General features: G+C 41.1%; 1 protein-coding gene across 1 annotated transcript; it reads right to left on the bottom strand.

The window, feature by feature from the left end:
• LYPD6 (LY6/PLAUR domain containing 6) lies at positions 1-27,267 on the bottom strand. The gene is made up of 5 exons (XM_056496362.1): positions 27,182-27,267; positions 4,948-5,120; positions 3,339-3,437; positions 1,902-2,032; positions 1-219 (listed from the first exon to the last, which is right to left on the bottom strand). The coding sequence occupies exons 2-5, from the start codon at positions 5,075-5,077 to the stop codon at positions 22-24; spliced, it is 558 nt and encodes a 185-aa protein (XP_056352337.1). The 5' UTR covers positions 5,078-5,120; positions 27,182-27,267; the 3' UTR covers positions 1-21.

Here is a 27,267-nt window from a genome sequence, read left to right as displayed (position 1 = left end):
CTGTCGCTGTCGCTGTCGCTGTCACTGTCCCGTCGCTGTGGCTGTCGCGATGAGCCAGCGCTGTGCCAGCAGCGCCAGGCCGAGTCCCAGCGGTGTCCCCAGGGCAGGGGACAGTGTCGCGGTGGCGCTGAGCGGTGACAAGGTGGAGAACACGGCGTCGGAGGCGTTCCGCGGCAGCGGCAGGTTACAGATAGAGCCCTCGCAGCAGGACGTGCACACCTGGAAACGGGAACGACGGGGAATAGTGGGAATAACGGGGAATAGTGGGAATGACGGGGAAAACAGGGAATGACGGGGAAAACAGGGAATGACGGGGAATGGGAATAACGGGGAAAACGGGAATAATGGGGAAACAGGGAATAACGGGGAATAGTGGGAATAACGGGGAAAACAGGGAATGACGGGGAATAATGGGATGACGGGGAATAATGGGAATAACGGGGAAAACAGGGAATGACGGGGAATAATGGGAATAACGGGGAAAACAGGGAATGACGGGGAATAATGGGAATAACGGGGAAAACAGGGAAGGGGAATAATGGGAATAGGAATGACGGGGAATAGTGGGGGAAACAGGGAAACGGGAATGGGAATAACGGGGAATGGGAATAACGGGGAAAACAGGGAATAATGGGGAAACAGGGAATAACGGGGAATAATGGGGAAACAGGGAATGACGGGGAACGGGAATGGGAATAACGGGGAATAATGGGGGAAACAGGGAATGGGAATAATTGGGAAGGAGAATAATGGGGGAAACAGGGAATGGGAATAACGGGGAATAATGGGGGAAACAGGGAATGGGAATAACGGGGAAAACAGGCAATAACGGGAAACGGGGAATGGGAATAACGGAATGGGAATAGCAGGGAATGGGAACAACAGGGAATGGGAATAACAGGAAATGGGAATGGGAACAACAAGGAATGGGAATAACAGGGAATGCAATAACAGGGAAACGGGAATGGGAATAACAGGGAATGGGAATAACAGGGAAACAGGGAATGGGAATAACAGGGAATGACGGGGGAATAACAGGGAAAACGGGGAATGTGAATAACAGGGAAAACGGGGAATGGGAATAACAAGGGAAACAGGGGAATGCGGAATTCCCGGAATAAACAGAGAATGAGGAATTCCAGGGGGAAAGGCAAAGGGAAAAACAGGAAATGAGGAATTTCAGGAAGAAAAATGAAGGAAAACCAATATATCTATTATATGTTTTAAATATCATATCATATCATATCATATCATATCATATCATATCATATCAATATAAAGTATATAAATTCTATATTGCATATTATTAGATATCGTTCTATATTGTTTTATATTATATATTATAATACATATATTATTATACATATATTTAATATATTAGTATTATACAATAACATTACTATATTATACATATTATCTATAATATATAATTTATACATTATATATACATTGTACATAAATATAGTATATATAATATTCCATATATTATATATATATAATATTAAAATATATTTCAGAGTATTCTATAATAATAAAAATATATACAAGATGTTCTATATATAATACATGCTAAATATATAATATATATGTTTAGATATATAAAGTATGTACTATAAATATATATATATACAAGATGTGCTATATATAAAATATATATAATGTGCACTATATATATAAAATATGTACTATATATAAAATATATACAATATGTACTATTTATATTATACATAGTATATATTTTAATACATATTCTATTTTAAATCCTTTTTGTATAGATTTTCACACATTATTTTGACAAAATAATATTATATATGTAATAAAAAATATCTATCAAATTTTATCAATTTTAGCAAATAATAAAATTGTATTTTTTTCTATTTTTGCCCCAAATTTGTGCCCACCTTGTACTCCTCGTGTTTGATGTAGGTGCAGCCCGTGCTCAGACACTCCTCGAGGGCCACACAGCGTTTGGTGACAGAGACACTCTCCCCACTGGCCTTCATCATGTGCTGGCTGAAGCAGTACCTTGTCCCTAAAAACATGGAAAAATCTTTATCTGCCCAATTCCCATTCCATGAGAGTCCAGCAGCAGGAGAAAAAGGGAAGAAATCTTGGATTTTTATCAAATTATGGGATTTTTTTTTAAAAAATACAAATTTTTATGTATTTATCTGCTGGCTGAAGCAGTACTTTGTCCCTAAAAACACAAAAAATCTTTATCTGCCCAATTCCCATTCCATGAGAATCCAACAGCAGGAAAAAACAGGGAAGAAATCTTAGATTTTTAGCAAATGATAGGATTTTTAGGAAAAATACAAATTTTGATGTATTTATGTGCTGCCTGAAGCAGTAGGTTGTCCCTAAAAACATGGAAATATCTTTATCTGCCCAATTCCCATTCCATGAGAGTCCAGCAGGAAAAATCCACCAGAAGAAATAAAATCCATAAAATCCACTCCTCTTTCTCCTGTCAAAACAAGGAATATCCTGGAATATTGGGTTCATCCCATCCCAGCCAGCCTGGGGGGGTTTTGTTGTTGATTTTAGCTCAAAGGAAGTAAATTCTGGGGCTGATAACACAGAGGGGTCATCTCCTTCCAAAATAAATATTTTCCAAAGGCAAAAATCCCAAAACAATCCAATTAATTTGTGAGGGTCCCTGGAAGGGAAGGGGAGATCTGGGGAGCTCAGCAGTGCCTGGATCTGAAATTTGGGTGTTTGTATTATAGAATTTTTCTGAGCTGTTCCAAATTTCAGACCCCAAAAGGATTTATGGCATCAAACCACTGAAAATATCAAAATTTCAGCTGTCCTGTCCTGAATGTGGATTTGTGCCATTGGGGAGGGGGAAGTGAACACAGCCAAAACGGGTCCTGTAAGAGAAATAAAATCTTAAAATCTTAAAAATCCTTCCCTGTGAGGGTGGGGAGGGGCTGGGATGGAAATCCCAGAGAATCTGAAGTGTCCAAGGCCACCCTGGGATAGTGCAAGGTGTCCCTGCCCATGGAATGGGATGAGTTTTAAGGTCCCTTCCAACCCAAACCTGTCTGAGATTCTAAAAAAGCAGCACCATTATAATAAAATTTAATATACTTTAATAATTAATTTAATAAATATAATTTCATTGCAAAAATAACACAAATAAACATTAAAAATAGACATTAAATTGAATATTTTCAACCCCAGCTGAGCCAGAGGAAAACAGCTCAAAGTCCTCAACCTCAGCCAGCAGAGAGAAAAGCTTAAAGGATGAACTCCAGAATGCCACATCCCACATTTTTTTGGGAAAAAGGGGGTTCAGGTGGGTTGGGATGGAGCCCTGGGATGGGGCAGGTTACCTCTGGGGCAGTAAACATCTGGAGCCCAGCGGTTGCACTCGTAATTATCCGAGGCCTTTTCACAGGTGAAACACTTAAACCCACGAGGATACGGCGTGGCTGAAAGGGATGGAAAAATTGGAGTTAAGAGGAATAAACAAAGGAGTTCAAATGACCCAATTAATCTGGTTTTATGCTGCTTTTCAGGAAAAAACAGCAATTTTTTTTTTTTCTCTCTTGAAATCTAAATTTCTCCAAATTTTCCTGTGTCAGCGGGTTGGTTTTGGTTTGTTGGTTCTGATTTCCCCTCCCAGCACATTTAGTTCCCTGTGGGTTTGTTCCAGCTGGGTTTACCCAAAAGTGCCCAGTGCTGACTTCAAAGGGAGCTGGGAATGCTCATTCCCTTGGAATCAGAGGCTTTATCAGCGCTGATAAAAAAATATCAGCTGGATTGAAACTCTGGGAATTGTCCCAGCCAGGAGGAGGCAGAGGGATCAAATCCACCTTGCTGAACCTGCAGCTCTGAACAGCAGCTCTGTCCTAATTTATCTCACTCACTCCTTAATTGCTCTCCTGGCAGCACTTCTGGGCTCACTCAATCCATCCTCAAGGTGCTGCCACCTCCTCAGAAGCCAAGTGGTGACCAGCTCACATTTCTCATTTCTCAGTAAATTGAACCTCCACAGCCCAAGGGTCACTTCACCCTCCCTCACCTCCTCCCCTTGCTCCCAGATCCAGTTTGGGAATGAGAGGTGAAGGATTTCACTGTTTGTTTCCTTTCAGCTTTTAAGGAACAAGAAATCACCCAGGAGCAGCGTGGGCAACACAATAATTAAATTAATCCCTCTCACCCTGCACCTCTGACAGGTCACAGTTATGATACAAACCAGGAATTTCATCCTGCTTGCACAGAATATGAATTTTTCAGCCAGTTTTCTGTGGGAGGAAAAGGCAGGGACAGCTCCACAGGCAGCCTGCTCTCATGGAATTCAGCAAGTTTGTGTCTGATTAAGTGAGCAGACTGGTGAGGGCCCAGGGAAGATTTAAACATGCACAATTCCATTGCTCCAGGAGTTACTGGAGTCAAGGCAGGAGCTGTTGGTGCTGCCCATGTGTCCTTTAAACCCCTTTGATCCATTTTTACACAGAATCATGGAATGCTTTGGGTTGGAAGGGATCTGGTGTGTACAGTCCCCACTCTCACAGGGCAAAGTTGATGTTGAAGAAAAGCAGTTTTTTGTGGGAGGTGTCCCTGCCCGTGGCAGAGGGTGGGACAACGTGGGCTTTAGGGTCCCTCCCAACCCAAATCATTCCGTGATCCCACATAAAACCAGGTTAAAGGCAGAGCCAAAACCAAACACAGGGTCTAGAAGTGGGAAAGATGAAGGAAAAGTGATGAGAGGAAATGTGGTGGAGAGAAACACAGCAGCCTTGCTGGAAAATATCCCAATGATTTCTGAGGACTGGAAAATATCCCAGCGGCCTCGGTGGAAACGATGACTGGAAGTGGATTTGGGGATGACTGACTGGAAGTGGATTTTGGGTTGTGCTCCTGAGAGAATTGGAGTGCAAAGCCACAAGCTGAAGGAGAAAATGCCACTCCCAGGTGGCTGTGGCGGGGGTCACTCACTGGAGGGGTGGAGGTAGACGATGTCCTTGGCGGTGAAGTCGCGGCTCCGCGCGGCCGGAGCGCGGCCGGGCAGCAGCAGCAGCAGCAGCAGCAGCAGCAGGAGCAGGAGCAGCCCTGGTGGCCAGGCCATGGCCCGGCCAGGACCTGCTCATGCGGTGGCCGAGAATCCCCACCTGGGCAGAGTCACAGAAACCAGAATTAACTGGGCTGGAAGAGAGATCATCGAGTCACACCGTGGCCAGCACGGGTTGTCACCCAACACGGCACTGACGCCAGCTTGCCTTACACACCTCCAGGGACGGGCACTCCACACCTCCCTGGGCAGCCATTCCCATCCCAGTCCCTCTCTCCATGAGGAACTGGCAGAGTGGGGATGAGCAGAGCAAACCCACAAGGACCTGGTCACCATCTTGTCCCCATGATCCAACCCCAGAGACTCCCACTCTGCCATTTCCTCATGGAAAGAGGGATTGGGCTGGAAATGGCTGCCCAGGGAGGTGGTGGAGTCACCATTCCTGGGCAGCCATTCCCATGCTCAGTCCCTCTTTCCATGAGGAATTGGCAGAGTGGGGATGAGCAGAGCAAACCCACAAAGACCTGGCTGTCACCTCATCCCCATGACTCAACCCTGGAGCCTTCCATGCTGCCATTTCCTCATGGAAAGTGGGATTGGGCTGGAAATGGCTGCCCAGGGAGGTGGTGGAGTCACCATTCCTGGGCAGCCATTCCCATGCCCAATCCCTCTTTCCATGAGGAATTGGCAGAGTGGAGATGAGCAGAGCAAACCCACAAGAACCTGGTCACCATCTTGTGCCCATGATCCAACCCCAGAGACTCCCACTGTGCCATTTCCTCATGAAAAGAGGGATTGGGCTCCACCACCATTCCTGGGCAGCCATTCCCATGCCCAATCCCTCTTTCCATGAGGAACTGGCAGAGTGGGGATGAGCAGAGCAAACCCACAAGGACCTGGTCACCATCTTGTCCCCACGACTCAATCCTGGAACCTCCCACTCTGCAATTTCCTCATGGAAAGAGGGATTGGGCATGGGAATGGTGACTCCACCATTCTTGGGCAGCCATTCCCATGCCCAATCCCTCTTTCCATGAGGAATTGGCAGAGTGGGGATGAGCAGACTGAACCCACAATGACCTGGCCACCACCTATTCCCCATGACCCAACCTCAGAGCTTCCCAGCCCCATGGTTATTTTGGGATCACCACCCTGGAAAAGACTTGGAAAAGGATGTCCCTGGATTTCCAGAGCAGTGGGAAGCTGGCTGGTCCCACAGGAGGTTGGGGATTCTCATCTCCACCTTCCTCCTGACTCCTCCTCACTGGCTGGGCCACATCTCCACCATCCTGGGAGGTTCCTACTGATTTTCCCTTGGCATTTCCTCTTGGAAAAACCTCAGAGCTGCAAACAAAGTCACCATAGGGCTTTCCTCATCCGTGTCCAAAGGGATTTATTCCCTTTATAATGCCATTAATAAATAATTTGGGGGGTTTTTCCCAAGCCCCTGACTGATGGGAACTAATTAAAGCAGAACCAAGTAACTCTTGTGGCACCATCCAGTTTTCAGGAGTATCCCAATCCCTGCACTAGGCTGTGGGAAGAAATCCAGTGGCAGACTAGGCTAAAAAAAATCATTAAATATCCACTTCAGGTTATTATAAACCCTTAAAAATTATGAAAGTGCCTCAAAAATCGAATGGGACAGGAAAATCCTGAAAGGATGCAGCTGCTGAGCCCGGCAGGAGCTGATGGTTTCCTTTGGAATCCACCCAGAACTCACAGGGTTGGGATGAGTTTTTTCCACCCTGATCAACCAACAGATCTGCAACACCCAGATAATTCCTAAGCAGCTCTGAATATATGGTGGTTCTCTAATAAATTTATTTTATTTTATTTTTTCTGGAAAGATATGATGGGGTTGGGGATGTCACCATGCAAATATTTGTCCCACAGCAGAAATCCACCCAGGACCAGCAGCACAAAGGTTGTCATTGTCCCTGCTGTTATCTGCAAACAGCTTTTTTTATTAAAACACAGTGAAATCCATAAAAAAATATGAGGGGGAAAAAAGATAACACGCATCCTGGTGCTTTAAGCTTTGCTGCTTTAACCTTATGGAGAGGGAATTTTGGATTTACTCCACAGATCCCTCTCAGCCAGGGGAGAATGAAATCCTGATTAGAAGCAGACAGGAAGTAAAACAAACCTCTCCCAACCACATGGAAGATGAAAGAAATGGAGAAAAAAAGAAATGGAGGGAGAATTTGGAATTTGGGACTATTTTTTTTTAATCCCAGACAACACCAGGAAGGTTTTACAAGCCCCACTCTTCATTTTAAGACAGCAGCAGTTTGCAGTGAGACCATCAGGAGCAAAAACTGAGGATTTAATCTTGAGCTACAGCACAAAAAAATGAGGATTCACATCCCAAAATGAGGAGTTCATCACAGCTCAACTCCAGCTCTCATCAGCAGCTTGTGATAAATTATCAACATAAGGGACAAACATGGGATTATTAAGGCTGGAGAACACCTCCCATATCATCAAATCCAACCATTAATATTTTAATTTAAAGACAGCAAGGTTGAAATAACGGCAGGAATTCCTCCCAAAGAGACAAGAATTTGTTGGGTTGGCTCATCAGAAGCACAAAACTCTTTTTTTTTCTCTTTTTTTTTTTTTTTTTTGCAGAACTGATCAAAGCCTTGCAGTTGGTTTTTCCCAGTGTCCCAGTGCTCACCCAGCCCCTCTCCAAATCCAAATGAAAAATATTCACATCCTTCCTCTGCTAATTGCAAGGACCTTAATTGGCAGCTTCTAATGAGGATTCGCTCCCCCAGCTCCGTTTCCTGTTTGAAACGGGCAAAGAATTTGTTTAATTTGTTAATTTGTTTAATTGCAGGCCAAGAATTGCAGTTTTAAAATCCTGTGGGTTAGAAAATCGTCCAGAGCAGGGCAAGCAGGGTGAAAACTTTAAATTGTGGGATTTAGGGAAGTAGGAAGTTCTTACTGAGCAAACACCTGCCACCATTATTGTCACTATTATTGTCACCATTATTGTCACCATTATTGTCACCATTATTGTCACCATTATTGTCACCATTATTATAATTTGAGCACATTCCACCTGCTCATTCCATAGAAACAGGTAAAGTAAAACCAGGAATTTCTGCAAACACGTGCCAGAAACCCAAATATTTAATATTTCATGAATATTTTGAGTAGCAGTACACATAATTCTGTCTTTCACTGGGGGGAAAAAATACTTGGTGATGTTTAAGGCAATGATGATATTTCACAGAGAGAGGAGGGGCAAAAAAATATTTTGAATTAAAGTAATATGAAATACTTAAGAATTCAATATCCAATAATTATATATTAAATATCCAATTAATTATATATTAATTCAGTGTTCAGCACACTCATTTTCTCTGCTGTCACATAAAAACGAAATGTAAGGAAGGAGATTATAGATATATAGATATATAGATATATAGATATATAGATATATAGATATATAGATATATAGATATATAGATATATAGATATATAGATATATAGATATATAGATATGGATGCACTGTCTTAAAACCTGCAGATATTTGATAAAAAATTCAATTTGGTTCCCAAAACCCCACAGAATTCTGATTTTCTGCAGTGGTGGATTCTCTTCAGGAGCCCCATAAGCCCTAAGAAGCCTCACCAAGATTGTAAAAGGGTTTTTGTTCACTCCAAGCCCCTTCTAGTCCACAATTTTCAGCCAAAGCAGCCAAACTTTGGACAAAACTTTTATTTTCAAGAACTCTTGGTGGTGTACCAGCTACTCCAGGGCTAAACCTCTGCTGGCAGGGCAAATACAAGATTTTTTTTTTTCCTTTAGAATTCCCTCAGCTCCTCAACAGAACCAACCTAACAGGAGCTGGTGTGGCCCGCTCAGAATCTGCTGGGGTGTGGGAAATAAAAAAGGTCTAAAACTCTTAAAAACCTGAGTGAAAGCATATTTGGGATGGAGAAATGCAAGAATGCTGAAATGCAAGGACAAGAAACAACAGGGCTGGGAGCTGGGTAGGGACAGGCTCAGGAAAATATGTTCAGCAAAATAGAAATCTGTAAGGTTAATAATGAAGATTTATCCATTGATTTAAGCTATTGCAAGCAAGCATTGCTCAAAGCAAGATGGAACTGCAGCTTTATTAATTGGGTTAAGCAAATATTTTAATATTAGTTGTTAATAAAGCTTTTAATGAAGTTGTTAAAGAGTTTGTAACAAAGAGAACTCGGTCTGCTGTGCCAGCAGCTGGAGCTGCTCCACCTCCCCTGCTTGGGTCTGTAAAATGAGACTGATGGTTGATGGAATAAAGGCTTTGAGACAGCAGCTCCAGCATTCCTGTCCTGTTTGTGTACATAGATATGTAAATATATACGTATATATATTATTTATAATATATATATATGTATATATTATGTATGCAATATATATATGCATATATATTATGTATACAATATATATGCACATATATGTGTATCTATTATGTATATAATATTTATATATTATAACAGCTATTGCAATATATCATTATTGTATATTATAATATATAATATTTATATGGTTATAAATATAATGAATATAAATATAAATATAAATAAATATAAATATAAATATAAATATAAATATAAATATAAATATAAATATAAATATAAATATATAATATATAATATATAATATATAATATATAAATATATATTAAAATATATATTATAAAATATATATTGTGTAAATATATATTATGTAAATATATATTATATAAATATATTGTAAAATATATATTATAAATATATATATTATATATATATATTATAGAAATAGATATTATAGAAATAGATATTATAAAAATAGATATTATAGAAATAGACATAATGTATAAAGAGATAATGTAAATAGATATAATATATAAAGAGATACAATATAAATACAAAAATATGCTGTATATGCCATATATATAAAAATATAAAATTAAAAATAAATAATCCCAAGAAGCAGAACATGGTCACACAGCATTAGATCGTGCAGTCTGCTGGCCAAACCCCCTTAACTCAATCTTCCAGCAGCACCTTGGAGGGGGGAATGCAGCTCCTGCAGTGGGATTTCTCCAGCTGCCTCTGCCCCACCCTGGCCCATTTGTCACCTCTCATTAGGGAGGGACATCTCGGCCTGCTTGGCACCAGCGCTGGGGACAATGGAAGCTCCCAGTGCTCCCAGGAGGGCTGGAGATCAGAGCTCTGCCTTAGGGAAGTGTTGCTGGAGGGGATGGTTATTTTTATGGATGGCTTTGTCCCTTTTCTCCTCCTCGAGCTCAGCTGGCTGACCTTGACCCAGCCCACGAGCTGGGCCTGCTGCAAGGTCACAGGAGGGAAAAAAAGGAGCCAGACACCAAATCTTCCCATACAAACACCCAGGCAGGAAGGAATTCCCAATTCATGGATATTCCTGTGCTTCTCCTGATGTAATTACAGCACAGGCTGTGGTGTTCAGGGCTCTCCACCTTGCCCCACGGAGATGGAGCATTTCCCTGCTCTGCAGTGGGACGTTCCCTGCTTGGTGGGAGGCTGGTGATTCTCCCTCTCAGGAGGTTGAACATTCTGCTGGTCATTTCTTCCTCCTCCATCTCCCCCTCGCTGTCTGGGCCACAGCTCCAAGTTCTACAAGGTTCCAGCTAATTCCATCCTGACATTTCCTCCATCTCACAGCTCCCAAATCAACTCTTCCTGGAGTGAAATAATCCAGGAAAAGTTCCCTCTCAGCGGGCAGGAGACTTTCTGAGCCCTGAAGCAGCGATCACAGCACGGCCAGGCAGCGCCACGGGGGAGAAACCACTGAGGTCTCAGTGTGAAATTCTGCTGTGCTGGGCCGTCCTTCCACTGCCTTGGGATGATCATTCCTCAGTGGGAAACAGAGCCAAGAGTTCAGCCTGATGATGCTGGAGGAGCTGGTCCTGGAGGCAGAGCCTTCCCTCCAGGAATTTCTCCCCAGTGTGACTTCCCCAAATAACTCCATGAGATTTTCCTCCTGCCTTTACTTCCAGCTCACACAAAGCTACAGGTTGGACTTTCCATGACTGAATTTACAAAGTTTGCATCAGTTTTCATCTTCCTCCAGCTTCCAAATCCAAGCCCAGCTCTCTGCCTGTCTTCACTCTCCAAAGACAAAAAGGAATGGCAATGGAACATTTTCCATCTGGCAGCTGTGCTGGATCCCAGACAACAATCCCAAGGACTATTTGCAACTTCTCCAGCTCTAATTGCCTTTTCCCCCCCTTCTCCTTTATCCTGCTCAACCTTTTTGTGTCTATGCTATTTATTTGTTTTGGTTCCCACCACACACATCAAAAGGTGGAATTCTCATGAGTTGCCTCCAAATCCAGCTTTTTTTTTCCCATTTAGGGGATATTCTTGGCAGTTTCAGGAATGGTTAAATGTGCATCCCCCTCCCCATAAAATGGGATGCAGCAAAGCTCTCAGAGCTCTTGCAGAGGGGTCGCTGCCACTCCTCAATTACAGCCAGCAAGAGTAATTAAACAATCAAACACAATTAGTGCACTAATTACTCCCAGGAACGTGGCCCATCTAATCGCCTTGCTGCTAATTACAAAGCCTGGAGTTCATTGAGCTAAAAGCCCCGGACCTGGGGAAGTGAAGGGGGGGACAATATGTTCCCTCTCAGGCCACCTTCCCTCGGATGCAATTTAATCTTTCACAGGATGTGATTCCAAGGTTGTTTTACAGCCAGCACTTGGCTTCTATTTTCAACCTGAACTACTCATATTTGTAGTCCCACCAGCAAAACTTTTCTTAGGTCCTTCATCTTTTAATGGTTTGGGGTAAAGGGTCACTTCCATTCATGCTCAGGACAGGGAGGCTTCAGAAAAACACAGGGATGGAATAAATGTAGTTTACTGGAATGTCTAAGACACTTAATATTGGCATTAAGGACAGGGAAAAAAAGTAATATTAAAATTCAGGCAGGCCATGATATAAGAAAATAGAATTTCTGCAAATTAATTGTCAAGCTGAGCAGGTGAAATATTCCAAGTTAGACATAATTCATTCCCATTTTACTCCATGAACGTGGTGCAGGGACACCATTTTTTCCTTCCTTTAAATTACATGGAATATTCAAACCTGTGACCATGAACATCCCTGAATCAGCAGGAAAACAGACATGGATGATCCAACAAATAATTTCAAGACCTATTCCCAGGTTTGTGCAAGGTCTGCAATAGAGGCAGCGAGGGCAGAAGGTCCAGGGGGATGTGGGAGATCAGGATTTTGCTCAGTTTGGGAATTTTGGAAGCCCCTCAGCACACAGACTGACCCCCAGACAGCCTGGCTCCACACAGACAGGATAAGGAAACCAGGCGTGAGCACAGAAATCCTGGGATTTTCCTGCTAATAAGAAGCAAAAACCCCCCAATTGCTGAGTTCCAGTGGCCAAGGGGAGGAGAGGCCAAATCATTCCCTAAATAAATATTGGAGTTCACTGGGACAGCTCAAAGGGCTCCTTTCCCCAAGGCAGGGATGAGATTTTTGCTCATCACACATTTCCTTACTCCTCTTTGGGAAACTCCCATGGCAAAAGGAGGAAGGGGAACACCCAGGGAAGGAATTTCAGGACAGGGAGGTTGTGCCTGCTGGTTCAGGGTTGGTGACAGCACTGGAAGGGGGCAGGGTGGTGATGTTCTCCTGGGGACAAGCAAATGAAATCCCAAGGAACAGAGTCTGTGCATGAAATTGAATTTTGCTCCGTGTGGAAACAGCAATCGGGATCATCCCAGACCATCTTTCCTACTTAAAGCAAGCAAGAGCATCCCAATTACTGGGAAAAAAGGGGAAGAATATTGCAGTGTGAGCAAATAAAATGCAGACAAAACAATGCTAAAGAAACAAGGGAAATAAAAAAAAACAGAAGAATGTATTCCATGTTTATGACAAGAGCTGGAAAATTATCTAAGCTGCAACCAAGACATGAAATCCACCAAGAAAACACTTTGTAGTCCATGTTCCAGCTTGGCAGGTACATAGGAACAGCATTTTTATCAGAATGGGATGAGAGTTTAAGGTTAAATTATGTCAAGAAAACTGGGACAACCTTGGGAGCAGGAGGATCCTCAGTATTTTTAAAGGATCAAAGGAACAGCCCAGGGTCATCCTGGGTAAACTCCTGGAACAGTTTATTGGTGCTACAGCAGCAAATATTTCACGTAGTAAAAAATGACAAGGCAGGGGCGTTGGGATGACGGGGAAAACAGGTCTCCAAACAATCCCATGGTTTTCCAGCAGGCAGGATTCTGCCTCTGGCTGTGAGACTGTTACAGGGAATAATTGGGGGGAGACCAAAGCAGGGCCCCGAAGCCCCGAACCCTCCTGATTACAAAATGAGTTCTACCCAATTAACCCAGCGCGCTCGGGCCAAATTAAACCCCAGCTTAGCCACATCTCCAAATCTAATTGGTGAAAAGGGCACCTCCAAAAGATTTTTTTTTTCTTCCTCCCTGCATTTCCCTGCAATTCTGCATTCAGTATCTCTGCTCCACAAGTATTGATAAGAAACTCTTTGATTAGAGGCTGACGGGGACATGAAAGAGGGAGTTTGTCCCTCCTGCGCCAAACTGTGCTTTAATAAAGCCAGACATCAATCTGCACCATTGTGTCCCCGCTCTCCCGATGCCTCTGGGGCGGGATTTGTGACAGTTCCTCCGGGACATCACCTCTCACATTTGCCATGCTAGATTAGGCACCGAGCCACGACCGCGCCGCGTCCGCGCTTTGTGCGCCAACGCCGCCTCGCCCAAATGAGGTTTTGTTCTTATCAACCCCGCCAAAATTTCAGCTTCTTCCCCCTCTGAGCCATGTTTTGACCCATCACTGATTGCACTGTTATTATTTCTTGCCCCTCCTCAATTATGAGATATTAATGAATCGCGGTTTTCCCCGTTCCCGCTGTAACGCCGCGTTTTTCCCCCAAATTATTTAACACACGCACATAGCAGTTAATGAACACCATGTGTCATTTTTCCAGCCCTGGACACGCGGGGATGAGGCCATGGAAGAGCTCCCTTCCCCTGACAGTTCAGCCAGAGTTCATCCCATTTTTTATTTCCTGACCAGCGCGTGAATTCCCTTTGGCACAAGGCACCAAAAATCCAGGGAAGAGGACACTGAGGAGGACAACACCTCTGCTTTCCACATTTCCAAAGGGCACATCTCAAACCAGGCTGGAGAAGATGCAACCCTCAGAGAAATATTTGGGAACTGGGAATGGGCTTGGCCATACAATTCCAACATCAACGTCAAATCTAAATCAACGACCCAAGGCTCGTGCAAGGATCCTTTAGATAAGTACCTCGTTCTCATTTTTATTTTGATAAATGTTTGTGTGAATCCAAATTTATCTGAGTCAGTTCCTACATCAAAATAAATAAGAGTTTCTTGTTCTATTTTATTATTTCTGCTGCCACCCTTTGCTCCCTAACAAGATTTTGTCGTAAATCTCTTTACAGAAATTGTCATAGTTCTATTTAAAGAGCAAAATTCATCTGGTTTTGTATTTTCTATCCTGTGACACCGAATTTCAAATATTTTCCTTCAAAAGCTTTACTCAAAGTTATCCCACTCCAGTTTTAATGCATATTTTATTTAGCATAAATTAGAAAAGCTACATATCATTAAATAATACAAAATAAACCCAAATGAGAACTGACCAATTAATGTACTTTCAGCTGTCTGGTTAATCCATGGGGTAAACAAATCCTTAATTCATGAAGGTTTTCATTAGTATTTCCAGAAAAACAAAACCCAGCAGACCCCAAAACAAACCCTCTGCTCCATAAGAATTTCCAATGTTATTTGAATTCCAAGGCCAGTTAATTGCCACTTTTCCTCCCAGAAAAAGCCATTTATTGCCTTTATTTTTCCAATTTGATGGTAAAAAAAAAAGGTTAATTAAGAGAAAACTCATCCCCAGCACGATGGGAAGCTGTAAAACACCATCCCCATTTTCAAACTTCCAACACCACCATGAGGGGTCTCAGTGGAGATGGAAATTTTGGATTTTTCCCTGCTTTTTATCGCATAAATAACCTGGAAAGCTGAGCAGTGTTGGTGCCTTCTCACAGAAATTCTTTATTTTCCATTGTGTAAAAAGTCACTCCTTTTTGTTTATGCCATTACAATTTACAGATGGACAAAATGCTCTGAATAACTGAATTAATTTTAATTTGAATCCATTTTTCTGAAGCTGAAATGAACTGTTTTGCTGTTCCAAGTTCAGTTTGGAAGAAACTATTTATAAAGTGAATTCCAGGAATAAATTCCAGGAATAAAGCAGGGACTTTTCACTGCCCCAGCACCCATTTCCTTGTATATTTAATTTTTCATTCAATTTTTACACAAGTTCTTTACCCTCCTGCATTTCATTGTAGATAAACACTGTCAATCAATTTTAATTTATCACATAATGAAAAGTATGGGCACAACATTATAATGAAAAATCCTAAAGCTAAATGTGAAAATGTTCTTGTGATCCATAACTGTCTGCTCAGAAAGCTGAGGCATTAATTTATTTTTGGTAAGAGTAAATAGATAATTTAATATTAATTTAATAAATAAAATAAATCAAGCTACTTAACGGTTTTACCAGCAGATTCTCATCCTCATGGATTTCACCCCAAAAAACTTTGTAATTTTTAAGCAATGTCAGAGAAGGATTTTTTGTTGTTGTTTTTTCTGTTATTTTGGTGGGTTTTAGGAATTTTTTTCCTGGTTGTTTGGGGTTTTTTTTTTTTCTTCTAATTGTTGCTTCAACCCACCAGAAATAATTCCCTGGAGCTCACAAATTATTTGCAGTGTTTATTCAGGGTTAACTGCAAATAACAACAATGCCCAAGGGTAGAAAAAGTGAATTTCCCTCAAACTACAGTTCCTGGATAGTGGAATTTTTTCCAAAATAACAGCATTTTATTCACAATAAGCAGAATATTTCTGTTTTGTGGCAGAAATAATACTGGCATGAGCAAAGCTTCCTAAAAATGGGTGATGAAAAGGAGCAGGAAAATAATTGAGGATGGAATGGTCATGAGATAAATCCTGAGGATCACCCATGAGAAGGGAAAACCCTGGTTTGGGTAATATAAAAAATGAAAATAAAGATAAAAATCAGGGGAGTGAAGCTCAGTAAACCAGGACAAAGAGCTGGAGATTGAGAATCAGGAGGGGAAGGAACAGGAGCTGAGGTGGGAAGGGAATGGGATGTCTGGGGTGGAGACAAACCAAAGTGCTTGGAACAATTTTTATGGAATTAACAATTTTTATGGAATTTGAACAATTTTTATGGAATTAACATTTTTATGGAATCTGAACAATTTTTATGGAATTAACAAATTTTATGGAATTAACAAATTTTATGGAATTCGAACAATTTTTATGGAATTTGAACAATTTTTATGGAATTTGAACAATTTTTATGGAATCTGAACAATTTTTATGGAATTAACAAATTTTATGGTTTGGGAAAAGGACCTTCCATCCAGCCAGGAATTCCCAATTCCCAGTATCCCATCCATCCCCCATTCCCTGTGTCCTGCCCCTCCATCCCTTGTCCCAAATCCCTCTCCAGCTCTCCTGGAGCCCCTGGAAGATCCACAACCCCAAATGAGGAGCACAGAAACTTTTTGTGGCACATCAATTAAAAACTAACCCCTCCCTGGTGTTAATTAAATTTTAAATTTCTCCTCACCTGCCCTGGCTCTTGCCTCACCCCCTTGGCACTGCAAAATCCACTTTATTTTTTGGGATATCACCAGGAATTCAGGATTCTGCCAGCTCAGAGATGTTATCTCATACAAAGAATCCCTCAAAATTCTGCTCCAGCTCTGACTCAGTCACCCCCAGAACACCCTAAAAGCACAAAAACTTTTCCAAATGTGCCTCCCTGATTTCACCATGGCTTGGTTTTACTCATGAATCAACTGGAATTCCACAGGCTCCATCCATAATTTTGGATTTGTCATTTTCCCTGTGATTTATTTTATTTTTCATTAGATCTGATCTCCACTCCCACCTGCCCCAAATTCGTTGAGTAAACCAGGGAATTGTTGAAAATACAGATTTTAAACTGCTAATTTCTCACAAATTGATCTTTTCTGCCCAATTATTTCCATGCTGACAATAACAGAAACCACTGTAAATAATGTAAATAATGCAAATAATGTAAATAATGTAAATAATGACCCTCCCAGGGCACCTTTTCCTGGTTTTCCTTGGGAGAAAAGAGAATTCCAAGAAAGTCATTCCATACTTCCATATTTACATTTCAACACTTCCATATTTAATTTTAAATGGTATAAAGAGAAACTTTATTTTTAGAAACTATAAGAAAAAAAAAAGAATAAAATTTTGAATAAAACCTTAGACTTTTTTTAATATACATTTTTATATTAAAAACATTTAGAAAATAATTTAGTTAGTTTATTATTTTAAAGTAGTCTTTTACTAATTTATTAATAAAAGCTTATTTTATTTTTGAAAATAGAGTTGAAGCTCTTTATACCATTTAAACTTATTTTTCCTTCCTCCTAATCCTATCTCACAACAAAAAAAATTCAAATTAACAAACCAAAACCACTACATACCACAGCAAACACAAAGGAATATTTAATGTTAAATATCTAATATTTAATATTTAATAAAATAAACCAATTTAATTTTTTTTATTTTCTCAACTCAAGCAGTATGCTGACATCATTATATTTTATTATATTGATTTTTTAGCTCCCTAAAAATTGGGAAACCACCTCCAGGAGGGTGAATACCAAAAGATTTCCCTTGGATCAGCACAACCTGTGTAAAAATATAAGTGAGCACAACCTGGCCAGTCCTGAACATTATAGAAAAGAAAAAAAAAAATAAATTAAAACAGCCTAGATTAAAGTATGATAAAAATTTACACCTGCACACTTTAAACCCTAAAATTTCACCCAGCCAGGCCATGAAAATTGTTTGCTTCAGAATAGGAAATAATCAATGTTTTAAGTCTTTGCTTTAGAGTTTTTCAGTAAATAATAATTTAAAAATACCAAAAGTAAAATAATAAAAATAAATTAAAATTGCAAGGCTGGGTTGGATGGGGCTTGGAGCAGCCTGGGATAGTGGAAGGGTTGGAATGGGATGAGCTTTAAAATCCTTTCCTAAATTGATGGAAGACAGCACATTCCCCTCATGGCTACAATTCCCTGATAAAAGAAAAGAACATTTTTGCAGCTCTGCCCTGAGGGTTCACTGGGATCTCAAAGCTCCAGGACAAAACCAAAGTGAAATGCTTGGAATTGCTCCGATTTCCTGAAGATATGGGATGGACCTCAGGGATGAGACCTTCACTCTCAAATCCATCACACTGGCACCACAAACACCAGCCTGAATTTGGATGTGCAGCTCACACTTTTCATTTTTCTGTCACCTGAGAGTTTAGGAACCAGCAGAGTCCTCCCTGCCCCCAAGGAAAGCCACATTTTCCTGCAAGTTATCACATTTTAAAAAAGAAATTATGGATAAAGTGTGTGCTACAGCCATCCCCACAACTTGCCTTGTTGGGCAATAAAAGCTGAATTCCTCTCCTTGACTCTGAGCCAAGGGGAAGATGCTCCAGTGACCACAAAACTGTGAAAATCCCACTTTATATAACAACATATTTATCCCAAGACATTTTTCCACTCAGGAAAGCCACACAAAAATATTGCTGCAAGAATTAAAAACCCCCTTCCCATCGAGGTTTCAGGTGTTTCACCTTCCTATAAAACATCTTGTGGATTGATGCTGGATACAAGGATAAAAAACCTTGGATTGAGGCTGGGATTGGAATTATCCCAGCAACAAGTGTGGTTATAACTTTGCTTCTACTTTTGGGACCTCAACAAAATTTTCACGTGGCATCTCCCTGTTCCCTTCATGTTTTTGGCAGCCCAGGCAGGGAAATCCCTTCCCAAAACCCCCAAGGAATTGAAATAAAAATGGGAAAAAGAAGTGCCAGACACCCAGAGCTCCACACCTTGCAGGGTCCAAAGCACCCAACCTGCCCTAATCACCTTGAGCTCATTAATTTACAATTAATTTAATTTACGGGGCTGGCAGATGGATGTGAGTCAAACTAATCCACTCAAAGGCGTTTAATTCCAGCGAGGAAATCGGGACTTTGCAATTATTAGAAGTGCTAAAAAGTTTTGCTGGCATCAGGTTCTCAAGGTGAGGAGAGAAATAACCGTGGGGGTTTCCCAAAAAGAAAGAAAGAAAGAAAGGAAGAAAGAAAGGAAGAAAGAAAGGAAGAAAGAAAGGAAGAAAGGAAGAAAGGAAGAAAGGAAGAAAGAAAGGAAGAAAGAAAGGAAGAAAGGAAGAAAGGAAGAAAGGAAGAAAGGAAGAAAGGAAGGAAGAAAGGAAGAAAGGAAGAAAGGAAGAAAGGAAGAAAGGAAGAAAGGAAGAAAGGAAGAAAGAAAGAAAGAAAGAAAGAAAGAAAGAAAGAAAGAAAGAAAGAAAGAAAGAAAGAAAGAAAGAAAGAAAGGAAGGAAGGAAGGAAGGAAGGAAGGAAGGAAGGAAGGAAGGAAGGAAGGAAGGAAGGAAGGAAGGAAGAAAGAAAGAAAGAAAGAAAGAAAAAGAAAGGAAGGAAGGAAGGAAGGAAGGAAGGAAGGAAGGAAGGAAGGAAGGAAGGAAGGAAGGAAGGAAGGAAGGAAGAAAGAAAGAAAGAAAGAAAGAAAGAAAGAAAGAAAGAAAGAAAGAAAGAAAGAAAGAAAGAAAGAAAGAAAGAAAGAAAGAAAGAAAGAAAGAAAGAAAGAAAGAAAGAAAGAAAGAAAGAAAGAAAGAAAGAAAGAAAGAAAGAAAGAAAGAAAGAAAGAAAGAAAGAAAGAAAGAAAGAAAGAAAGAAAGAAAGAAAGAAAGAAAGAAAGAAAGAAAGAAAGAAAGAAAGGCTTGGTAGATACAAGCTGAAAATAATTTAATAGTAAAATTTCCATATTTTAACTGCAGCTGAAAAAAACAAATTTAAAATCTTCTCAACCCTTGAAGGCCAAGTGATCAATAGAGAGATTTGTGTAGAGGTTTTATAGTTATAGAAAATAGATTTTCTAGATGGATAAAATAAATTGTTTAGATGGATAAAATAGGTATTTTTGGATGGACAAAATAGATGTTTTAGATGGATAAAATGGATATTTAAATGGATAAAATAAATAGTTTTGATCGATAAAATAGATATTTTTGATGGATAAAAATTGATATTTTAGACTAATAAAATGGATATTTTTGATGGATAAAATGGATATTTTTCATGAATAAAAATAGATATTTTAGATGAATGAAATGGATGTTTTTGATGGATAAAACGGATATTTTTGATGGATAAAATAAGTATTTTAGATGGATAAAATAAACATTTTAGATGGAGAAAAGAGATGTTTTAGATGGGTAAAATAGATATTTTATACGGACAAAATAGATATTTTTGATGGATAAAATAGGTATTTTAGATGGATAAAATAAACATTTTAGATGGATAAAACAGGTATTTTTAATGGATAAAATAGATGGTTTAGATGGATAAAATAGGTATTTTTGATGGATAAAATAGGTGTTTAGGGTTTACAATAATTCCCACTGAACAAACTCTCTGAAGCAACAGAATAATTATTTTTTATATATAGAAAATACATTCCAGAAGTTCCCAATCCATCAGCCCAGCCTGGTGTGGCCTGCAAATGAATCTTGAAGTGATTTTTTTAAAAATGAACCACAGCCTGGGATCCTGACACTGGAAAAATCAACCAATATTTGCAGGGATATTCCTGCAGGGACTCCCACAATCTGTCCATTGCCAAGGAAAAATTTCCAAAATACAGGAGAAATTATGTGGGTATAGAAAAGAATTATCCAGCTCATTGTATTGGCAAGTGATGTTCAATATTTATTAAGCAATTGGTAATAATCCCTCCATTTTAGCAGGAAAGAGCTTATTCACCAAATAACCTCCTTGGAAAAAAAAAACCCAAAAAACTCCAGGAGATCCCAGGGGGCATCCCAAATATGACTTTTCCACAGCAATAAAAGAGGGAAAAAAATATCCAGCAGAGTTGGTTCTAAAGGTGTGTTAATGTTCACACTTCCCACTGGGATTTCTGGGGTTTATAGCAATTCCCACAGAACAAACTCTCTGATGTAACGAAATAATTATTTTTTATATATAGAAAATACATTCCAGAAGTTCCCAATCCATCAGCCCAGCCTGGCGTGGCCTGAAAATGAATCTTGAAGTGATTTTTTTAAAAATGAACCACACCCTGGGATCCTGACACTGGAAAAATCAACCAATATTTGCAGGGATATTCCTGCAGGGACTCCCACAATCTGTCCATTGCCAAGGAAAAATTTCCAAAATACAGGAGAAATTATGTGGGTATAGAAAAGAATTATCCAGCTCATTGTATTGGCAAGTGATGTTCAATATTTATTAAGCAATTGGTAATAATCCCTCCATTTTAGCAGGAAAGAGCTTATTCACCAAATAACCTCCTTGGAAAAAAAAAAACCAAAAAACTCCAGGAGATGCCAGTGGGCATCCCAAAACTCCAAACTGGATATTTCTGGATGAAAATATGGATATTCTGGATGGATCCCAACTGTGGATTCCCAACCCTGGCGCCCTGGATCTTCCTGGAGAGGGCTGGAAGCTCCTTAAGAGCATGAAGACATCTCAGGAGATATTAACTGAATATCTGCAGACTGGCATCTGCTTCCCAGTTTAGCCCCAAATGTGTGTCTGGGAAGAAGGAGAGCCCGAAAAGCTGGTGGGATTTCCATAAAATCCAGCCCTGCACTGGTCTGCCTTTAGAATCTTGTTATATGGATGGGAGAATGCCAGGAAAAGAAATTGCTTTTGGTGAAATATTGAACAGTGGGAAAAGCTGGTTGTGCAAAAAAAAAACCCAAAACTTGGGAAATGTAGCCAAAATAAAATAATAAACTATAAAAATAGAAGTGAAAATAAAAGGTGCCAAATACGAGCAAAGCAAAAATAAATTCAACCCCATTAAATATTTAAATATAGATAATAACACAGCAGAATAGGCCAAAATCATTTAAAAAACCACAGTAATATGTTAAAAAAAAATCTAAAATTTCAAATGATCTCTCTTATTTCATGTATTTAGATTTACCTTACGTGGGGACACTGGAACAAATATCATTTATACAAATGCACAAATCAACCCCAAACAAACTGCACGTGCACAGCCCCTGTGAAATCAATATTTGGGATGTGGAATTAAAGCTCTGCCTCTTGGGATTCTGGCCAGGAAAGCCCACGAGACCCCATGACTTGAGCAGCAGATGCTGCATTTCACCAAGGGCTCCCATTCTTCTGGGGACAAGAGCCATTGTTCCCTGTCCCACCAGGGCTGCTGATGCACATCTGCCCGAATTTATTTTATTAAAACATTTTAACAAGTGTTTTTTTTTTAATTTTTTAAAGTGTTTTATGCAATTTCTCAAAAATAAAAGCTGATGGAATTTGCTGCGTTTATTCAAAAGTTGTGTTCGTTGACGTGAAAGAACAAATAAATTAAAATCTGCAGGTGCTGGCAAAAGGAAAAAGGGGTTTAATAAGGAATATTTTGGTTTGTTTGTCCTTCTTCCTACCAACCTGATTTTCAGGTGGCATCTACAGCATAACTCCACCTTCTCTTCCAGACACACAATATTTATATTAAAAATCCATCCTACAACTGAATAACCTCCAAAAATAAACTTGTTTCCACCAGCCAGACCCAAAAATTCCTGATTTTTGTAACAGGAGTGTGAATTTTGAGGGACAGTGAGCTGAAATCACTCTGAGTGCACTCCAGGAGCAGAGCTGGGAAACACTGGGCTCACCCTGAGAGGTGATTCCAGCTGGGAATCTCTGCCTGGATAAACGGGAACAGTGAAAGGAAACAGGGGCTGGAGTTAAAAATTTCCAATTATTTGGGGAGGAGAACATAATCAATAAGTTAATTAATTAATTGATTAAGACTAAGAGCAGCACTTCAAGAATTTTTGTGAAAAAAAAAAAAAAAAAAATTAAAAATTGAGGATTTTTAAAAATTACCCCAGGGCACTTAAAACCCACATTTAATAAGTGGAAATTAGGCAAGATTAGGAGTGTGCAGCCTTCAGCATTTCTGGATATAAACCACCAGCAAAACACACTGATAGAAAATAATTTCAGCCAGAATTCCATGAGAGGAATTTATGTAATTCTATTAAAGGCACTTGTAGAGGAAAAGAATGAGAAAAAAAAGCACCTCAAATTTAAATAGAACCCAGCCAGAATTTGATAAAGTACAGGAATAATTGGCACTAAATAAATAAAAGGTATAAAAGGAAAACATGATAAAATTTTCATTATAATGGAGGTCGTTCCTCTCATCTTTTCCTATCATATTTAGCAGCTCATGCAGAATGTTCAGCAGTTGATACAGAACATTTAGTGGCTTATATAAAACATTTAGCAGTTTATATAGAATATTTAGCAATTTATATCAAATTAGGAAGGCCCTGGAAGAGCTTACTCAGGAATACACACCGGTGGAGCAGCAGGAGGGATATTTTATGTCATCATCCCAAATCCATCCCAACTTTGAGGCTTCCAAGAAGAATTTCCTGAGTTTTCCAGCAAAGCCAAGCCCTGGGAGGAGGCTCAGCTCCTGCTGAGTGCATCTGCAGCATCCTTGGGAGAGAGCCCCAGTCTTAACTCCCTGCCCTGGCCCTGCTGATAAATGGGAATATTGTGGATTCACAGGGAATCACTGCAGAGGGGCTGAACTGAGCATCACGTAGGCACAACTGAGAAATGAACAAATGGCTGTTTATACTGAATTTTCTCCCGTTTTAACACGTGCCAAGGGATAAACTGTGGGTTTATTGGGTGTGCAGATGTCCAAAATAGACATTTATGGGGTTAACAATTATTTATTGTTGGTGGGGGAAGGAGTCCTGCCTCCAGACACACATTTCTCCTGTGAACCAAAATTTCCATGGCAGATTTATAAAAACGCAACCAGGGGCAACAAAGTGGAGGGGGAAGAGCCCAAATAGCAGCCCTGATGGAAAACCATGATTATTTCTGGGAACATATGGCCAGGGAGGGATAAGGACTCTGCTCCTCTCTGAGTAGGTCACACCAAGAACACAGAAAACTCAACAGGGACAAAATGGGTCTAGGACAGGAAAAAAAAAATAAATTAGGAATTATTCACTTTGTATGGAAAAAAAAGATGGATTTCCAGCAAGGCTTATAGTTCAAATGACAAAAAAAAAAAAAAAAATCGTGGAATTCAAAATAATTTTGGAAAAGTGGTGGTATAATTTATTTGTACTTCTGCACTTCCTCTCCCATTACAACACAAGGAGGGATTGTCTGAGGTACCAATCTCTCCAGAGTGGCACAGGGCCAGCAGAAATCCTGCCTTGCCACCTCCTCCTTGTGCTCCCCCCCGAGCCCAGATCCGTTCCAGAGGCAGATCCCAATCAGCAGCACCTCTCACCCAGCGCCCACGTCAGCCGCCCCAGGGCTGAAATAACAGTTTGTTTTCGAGCTAAATGAGCTCATTTTCACTAAACAGGTCTCACTGGGTGAGGTTTGTGCAGCCAGACCATCAGCAGACACTTCCAGGGCTCCCCACGGCCCAGCTGGCCCTTGGATCCCTTGACCCCAGGGACGCGCCCTGCCCGTTCCATCACGTCAGTCTGACTGACATGAGGAGCAGCACGGGGCTGGGAAAGCAGGGGGGCCACAACTTGCTGCCCTCAGCTCCTAAAATCCATCCTGAGGGATGCCCAGCATTGCCTTTTAGCACTCCTTAAACCCCTTCGTTCATCCGGGCCGTGAGAAACCGGCTCGAGCAACAAAATCGTGGGATGCAACTTGGGTTTCCATTGGAAAACCCAGCCCTGCTGATGGGCAGAGCTGAAAGGAAATAATTTATTCCATTTCCCAGCTCTGTTGTAATTTATCCTTTACTTTTACACCAGAGAGTGGCAGGAAATCAGCCCCGAGATCAGACACGCGAGCGGCCAAGAATGGAAGCAGTGGATCGCTGACGCATAAATAAAGTTTTAGATTTACAGAGAACAAGTCTCCCACTGTAACACAGCCAGGAGGACTTTTCAGATGGTTTTATGTCAGCACTGGCCTAAAAAAAAAATACAATCCAGTGGGAATGGGAAGGGTTGGATTGCCTCCCTGCTGGCACCTCCTGGGGCTTAGGGAGGCAGCGGGGTTAGACCCGAGGCCAAGCCTGGTTAAACCCTGTCCTGTGTTTGCATAACTCATGAGTGGATGCTGGGAATCATTTCAGCCCAGCAGTCCTAATGAGTGGATTTTGGGAATCATTTTATCCCAGCAGTCCTAATGAGCTCAATCATTTTGGGATTGTTTGTCTGACTGAGGATTTGCTTCTGGATCGTTCCGAGCTGGTGGAGAAACCTCGTCCCTCACAGAGCTGCAGGCTCAGCACTGACCACAGCCAGGCAAAAATATCAAAATTTGTGTTTTCCTGTGCTGCTCCCAGCCCTGGTTGGGAGGGAATGGCACCAGGGAGTTTCCACAGCAGGAAAATAAAGCAGAGCTCTGAAATCCGGGATCCCTCTGGGCTGGAGGGGGATGAGGAGCCAGCCTGACCTGACACCACCAGAGCCAGCCAGGTCCTCCCAGCTCGGTGCAAAACAGCTTTTCCACAGCAATAAAGAGGGGAAAAAAATCCAGCAGAGGAGGTTCTAAAGGTGTGTTAATGCTCACACCCACTTCCCACTGGGATTTCTGTGGTTTGCAACAATTCCCACAGAACAAGCTCTCTGAAGCAACAGAATAATTAGGTTTTTTTATGTAGAAAGTACATTTATTGTGCCAGCTTTGCTCACTAGAAGTTCCCAATCCATCAGCCCAGCAGCTGGTATGGCCTGAAAATGAATCTTGAAAATGATTTTTAAAAAATGAATCACAGCCTGGGCTCCTGACACTGGAAAAATCAACCAATGTGGATTACAAACAATGCATATTCCTGCAGGGACTCCCACAATCTGTCCATTGCCAAGGAAAAATTTCCAAAATACAGGAGAAATTATGTGGGTACAGAAAAGAATTATCCAGCTCATTGTATTGGCAAGTGATGTTCAGGATAGAATTCAATATTTATTAAGGAATTGGTAATATTCCCTCCACTTTAGCAGGGAAGAGCATATACACTGGTTACAACTGGAAGCACAAGTATTTATCTATGAAATTAATTTAATTTTTAATGTAATTTAATCCAAAGCTAGGCTGGATGGAGCTTGGAGCAACCAGTGGAAAGGCGTGCCTGCCCACGGCAGGGATTGGGATGGGATGAGCTTTAACATCCCTTCCAAACCAAAATATCCGTGATTTTTTTAGAGAGCAGCGTTTTTTAATTAGCAGGGAAGACGAGCAGGAAGCAGCAGCAGCGTGGTTCTCTTTCACTCCCAACAAATATAATTATTCCCTTTGCTTTGCTCGGAAAGCAACTTGTGAAGAGCCCCATTTCCATAAAGAGGCTCTCAGGAAAAAATAAAGAAATAAATAAGAATAATGCTGATGGCAGTGGCAGCTTGCTGCCAAACCCCAGAGCCCCGCTGGGGAGCGGGGCAGGACCAGCGCCGGCAGCGCCTCCATCCCTCCGCACCCAAAAACACCCGGAGAACGCTCTCCTGTGGACGGTACCCAAAAAAAAGGGAATTTCGGGGGGTGTTTGGAAGGGAAGGGTGGGTTCCAAACCCCTGCAGCAAACGCGGGGCCGCTTCTGCGCCTGGAGAGGAGCGAGGAGTCCCCAAATCCAGCTGGACCCCGAGCCGGGGCTGAAGGAAGGAAAACGAAGGGAAAACGAAGGGAAAACGAAGGGAAAAGGAACATTTTCCCTTTAACCCCACACAGGCACGGGTTTGTTTTGCTAAGCACGTGTCAAGCCGAGCGACTTCTCGACTTGGAAAAAAAAAATAAATCGCTTTTTTCGCCCTAACAATAGAGAAAACAATAGGGAAAACAATAAAGAGAACAACAGAGAAAACAACAGGGAAAACAATAGGGAAAAGGGGTAGAAAGGGTTTGGGGTTTAAATAGAGACAGGGACGTACCTTTGCCGCACGGATTTTCCAGCGCTGGCTCAGGGATTTTCCATCGCTCCCTCGGCGGCCGGGGCAGCCCGGGAGCCGGGAATGCG

Source organism: Oenanthe melanoleuca, chromosome 7 (genome assembly GCF_029582105.1).
Source record: "Oenanthe melanoleuca isolate GR-GAL-2019-014 chromosome 7, OMel1.0, whole genome shotgun sequence".
Lineage (NCBI taxonomy): Eukaryota > Metazoa > Chordata > Aves > Passeriformes > Muscicapidae > Oenanthe > Oenanthe melanoleuca.
This window is presented reverse-complemented; position numbering and strand designations above follow the sequence as displayed.

Excerpts from the sequence above, each read along its gene's own strand:
- LYPD6 (XM_056496362.1), bottom strand. The coding sequence starts at position 5,077 with ATGGCCTGGCCACCAGGGCTGCTCCTGCTCCTGCTGCTGCTGCTGCTG. Across the intron at positions 3,438-4,947 it reads CGTCTACCTCCACCCCTCCA|CCACGCCGTATCCTCGTGGG; the intron begins GTGAGTGACCCC and ends CATCCCTTTCAG. Across the intron at positions 2,033-3,338 it reads AGATGTTTACTGCCCCAGAG|GGACAAGGTACTGCTTCAGC; the intron begins GTAACCTGCCCC and ends CCATGTTTTTAG.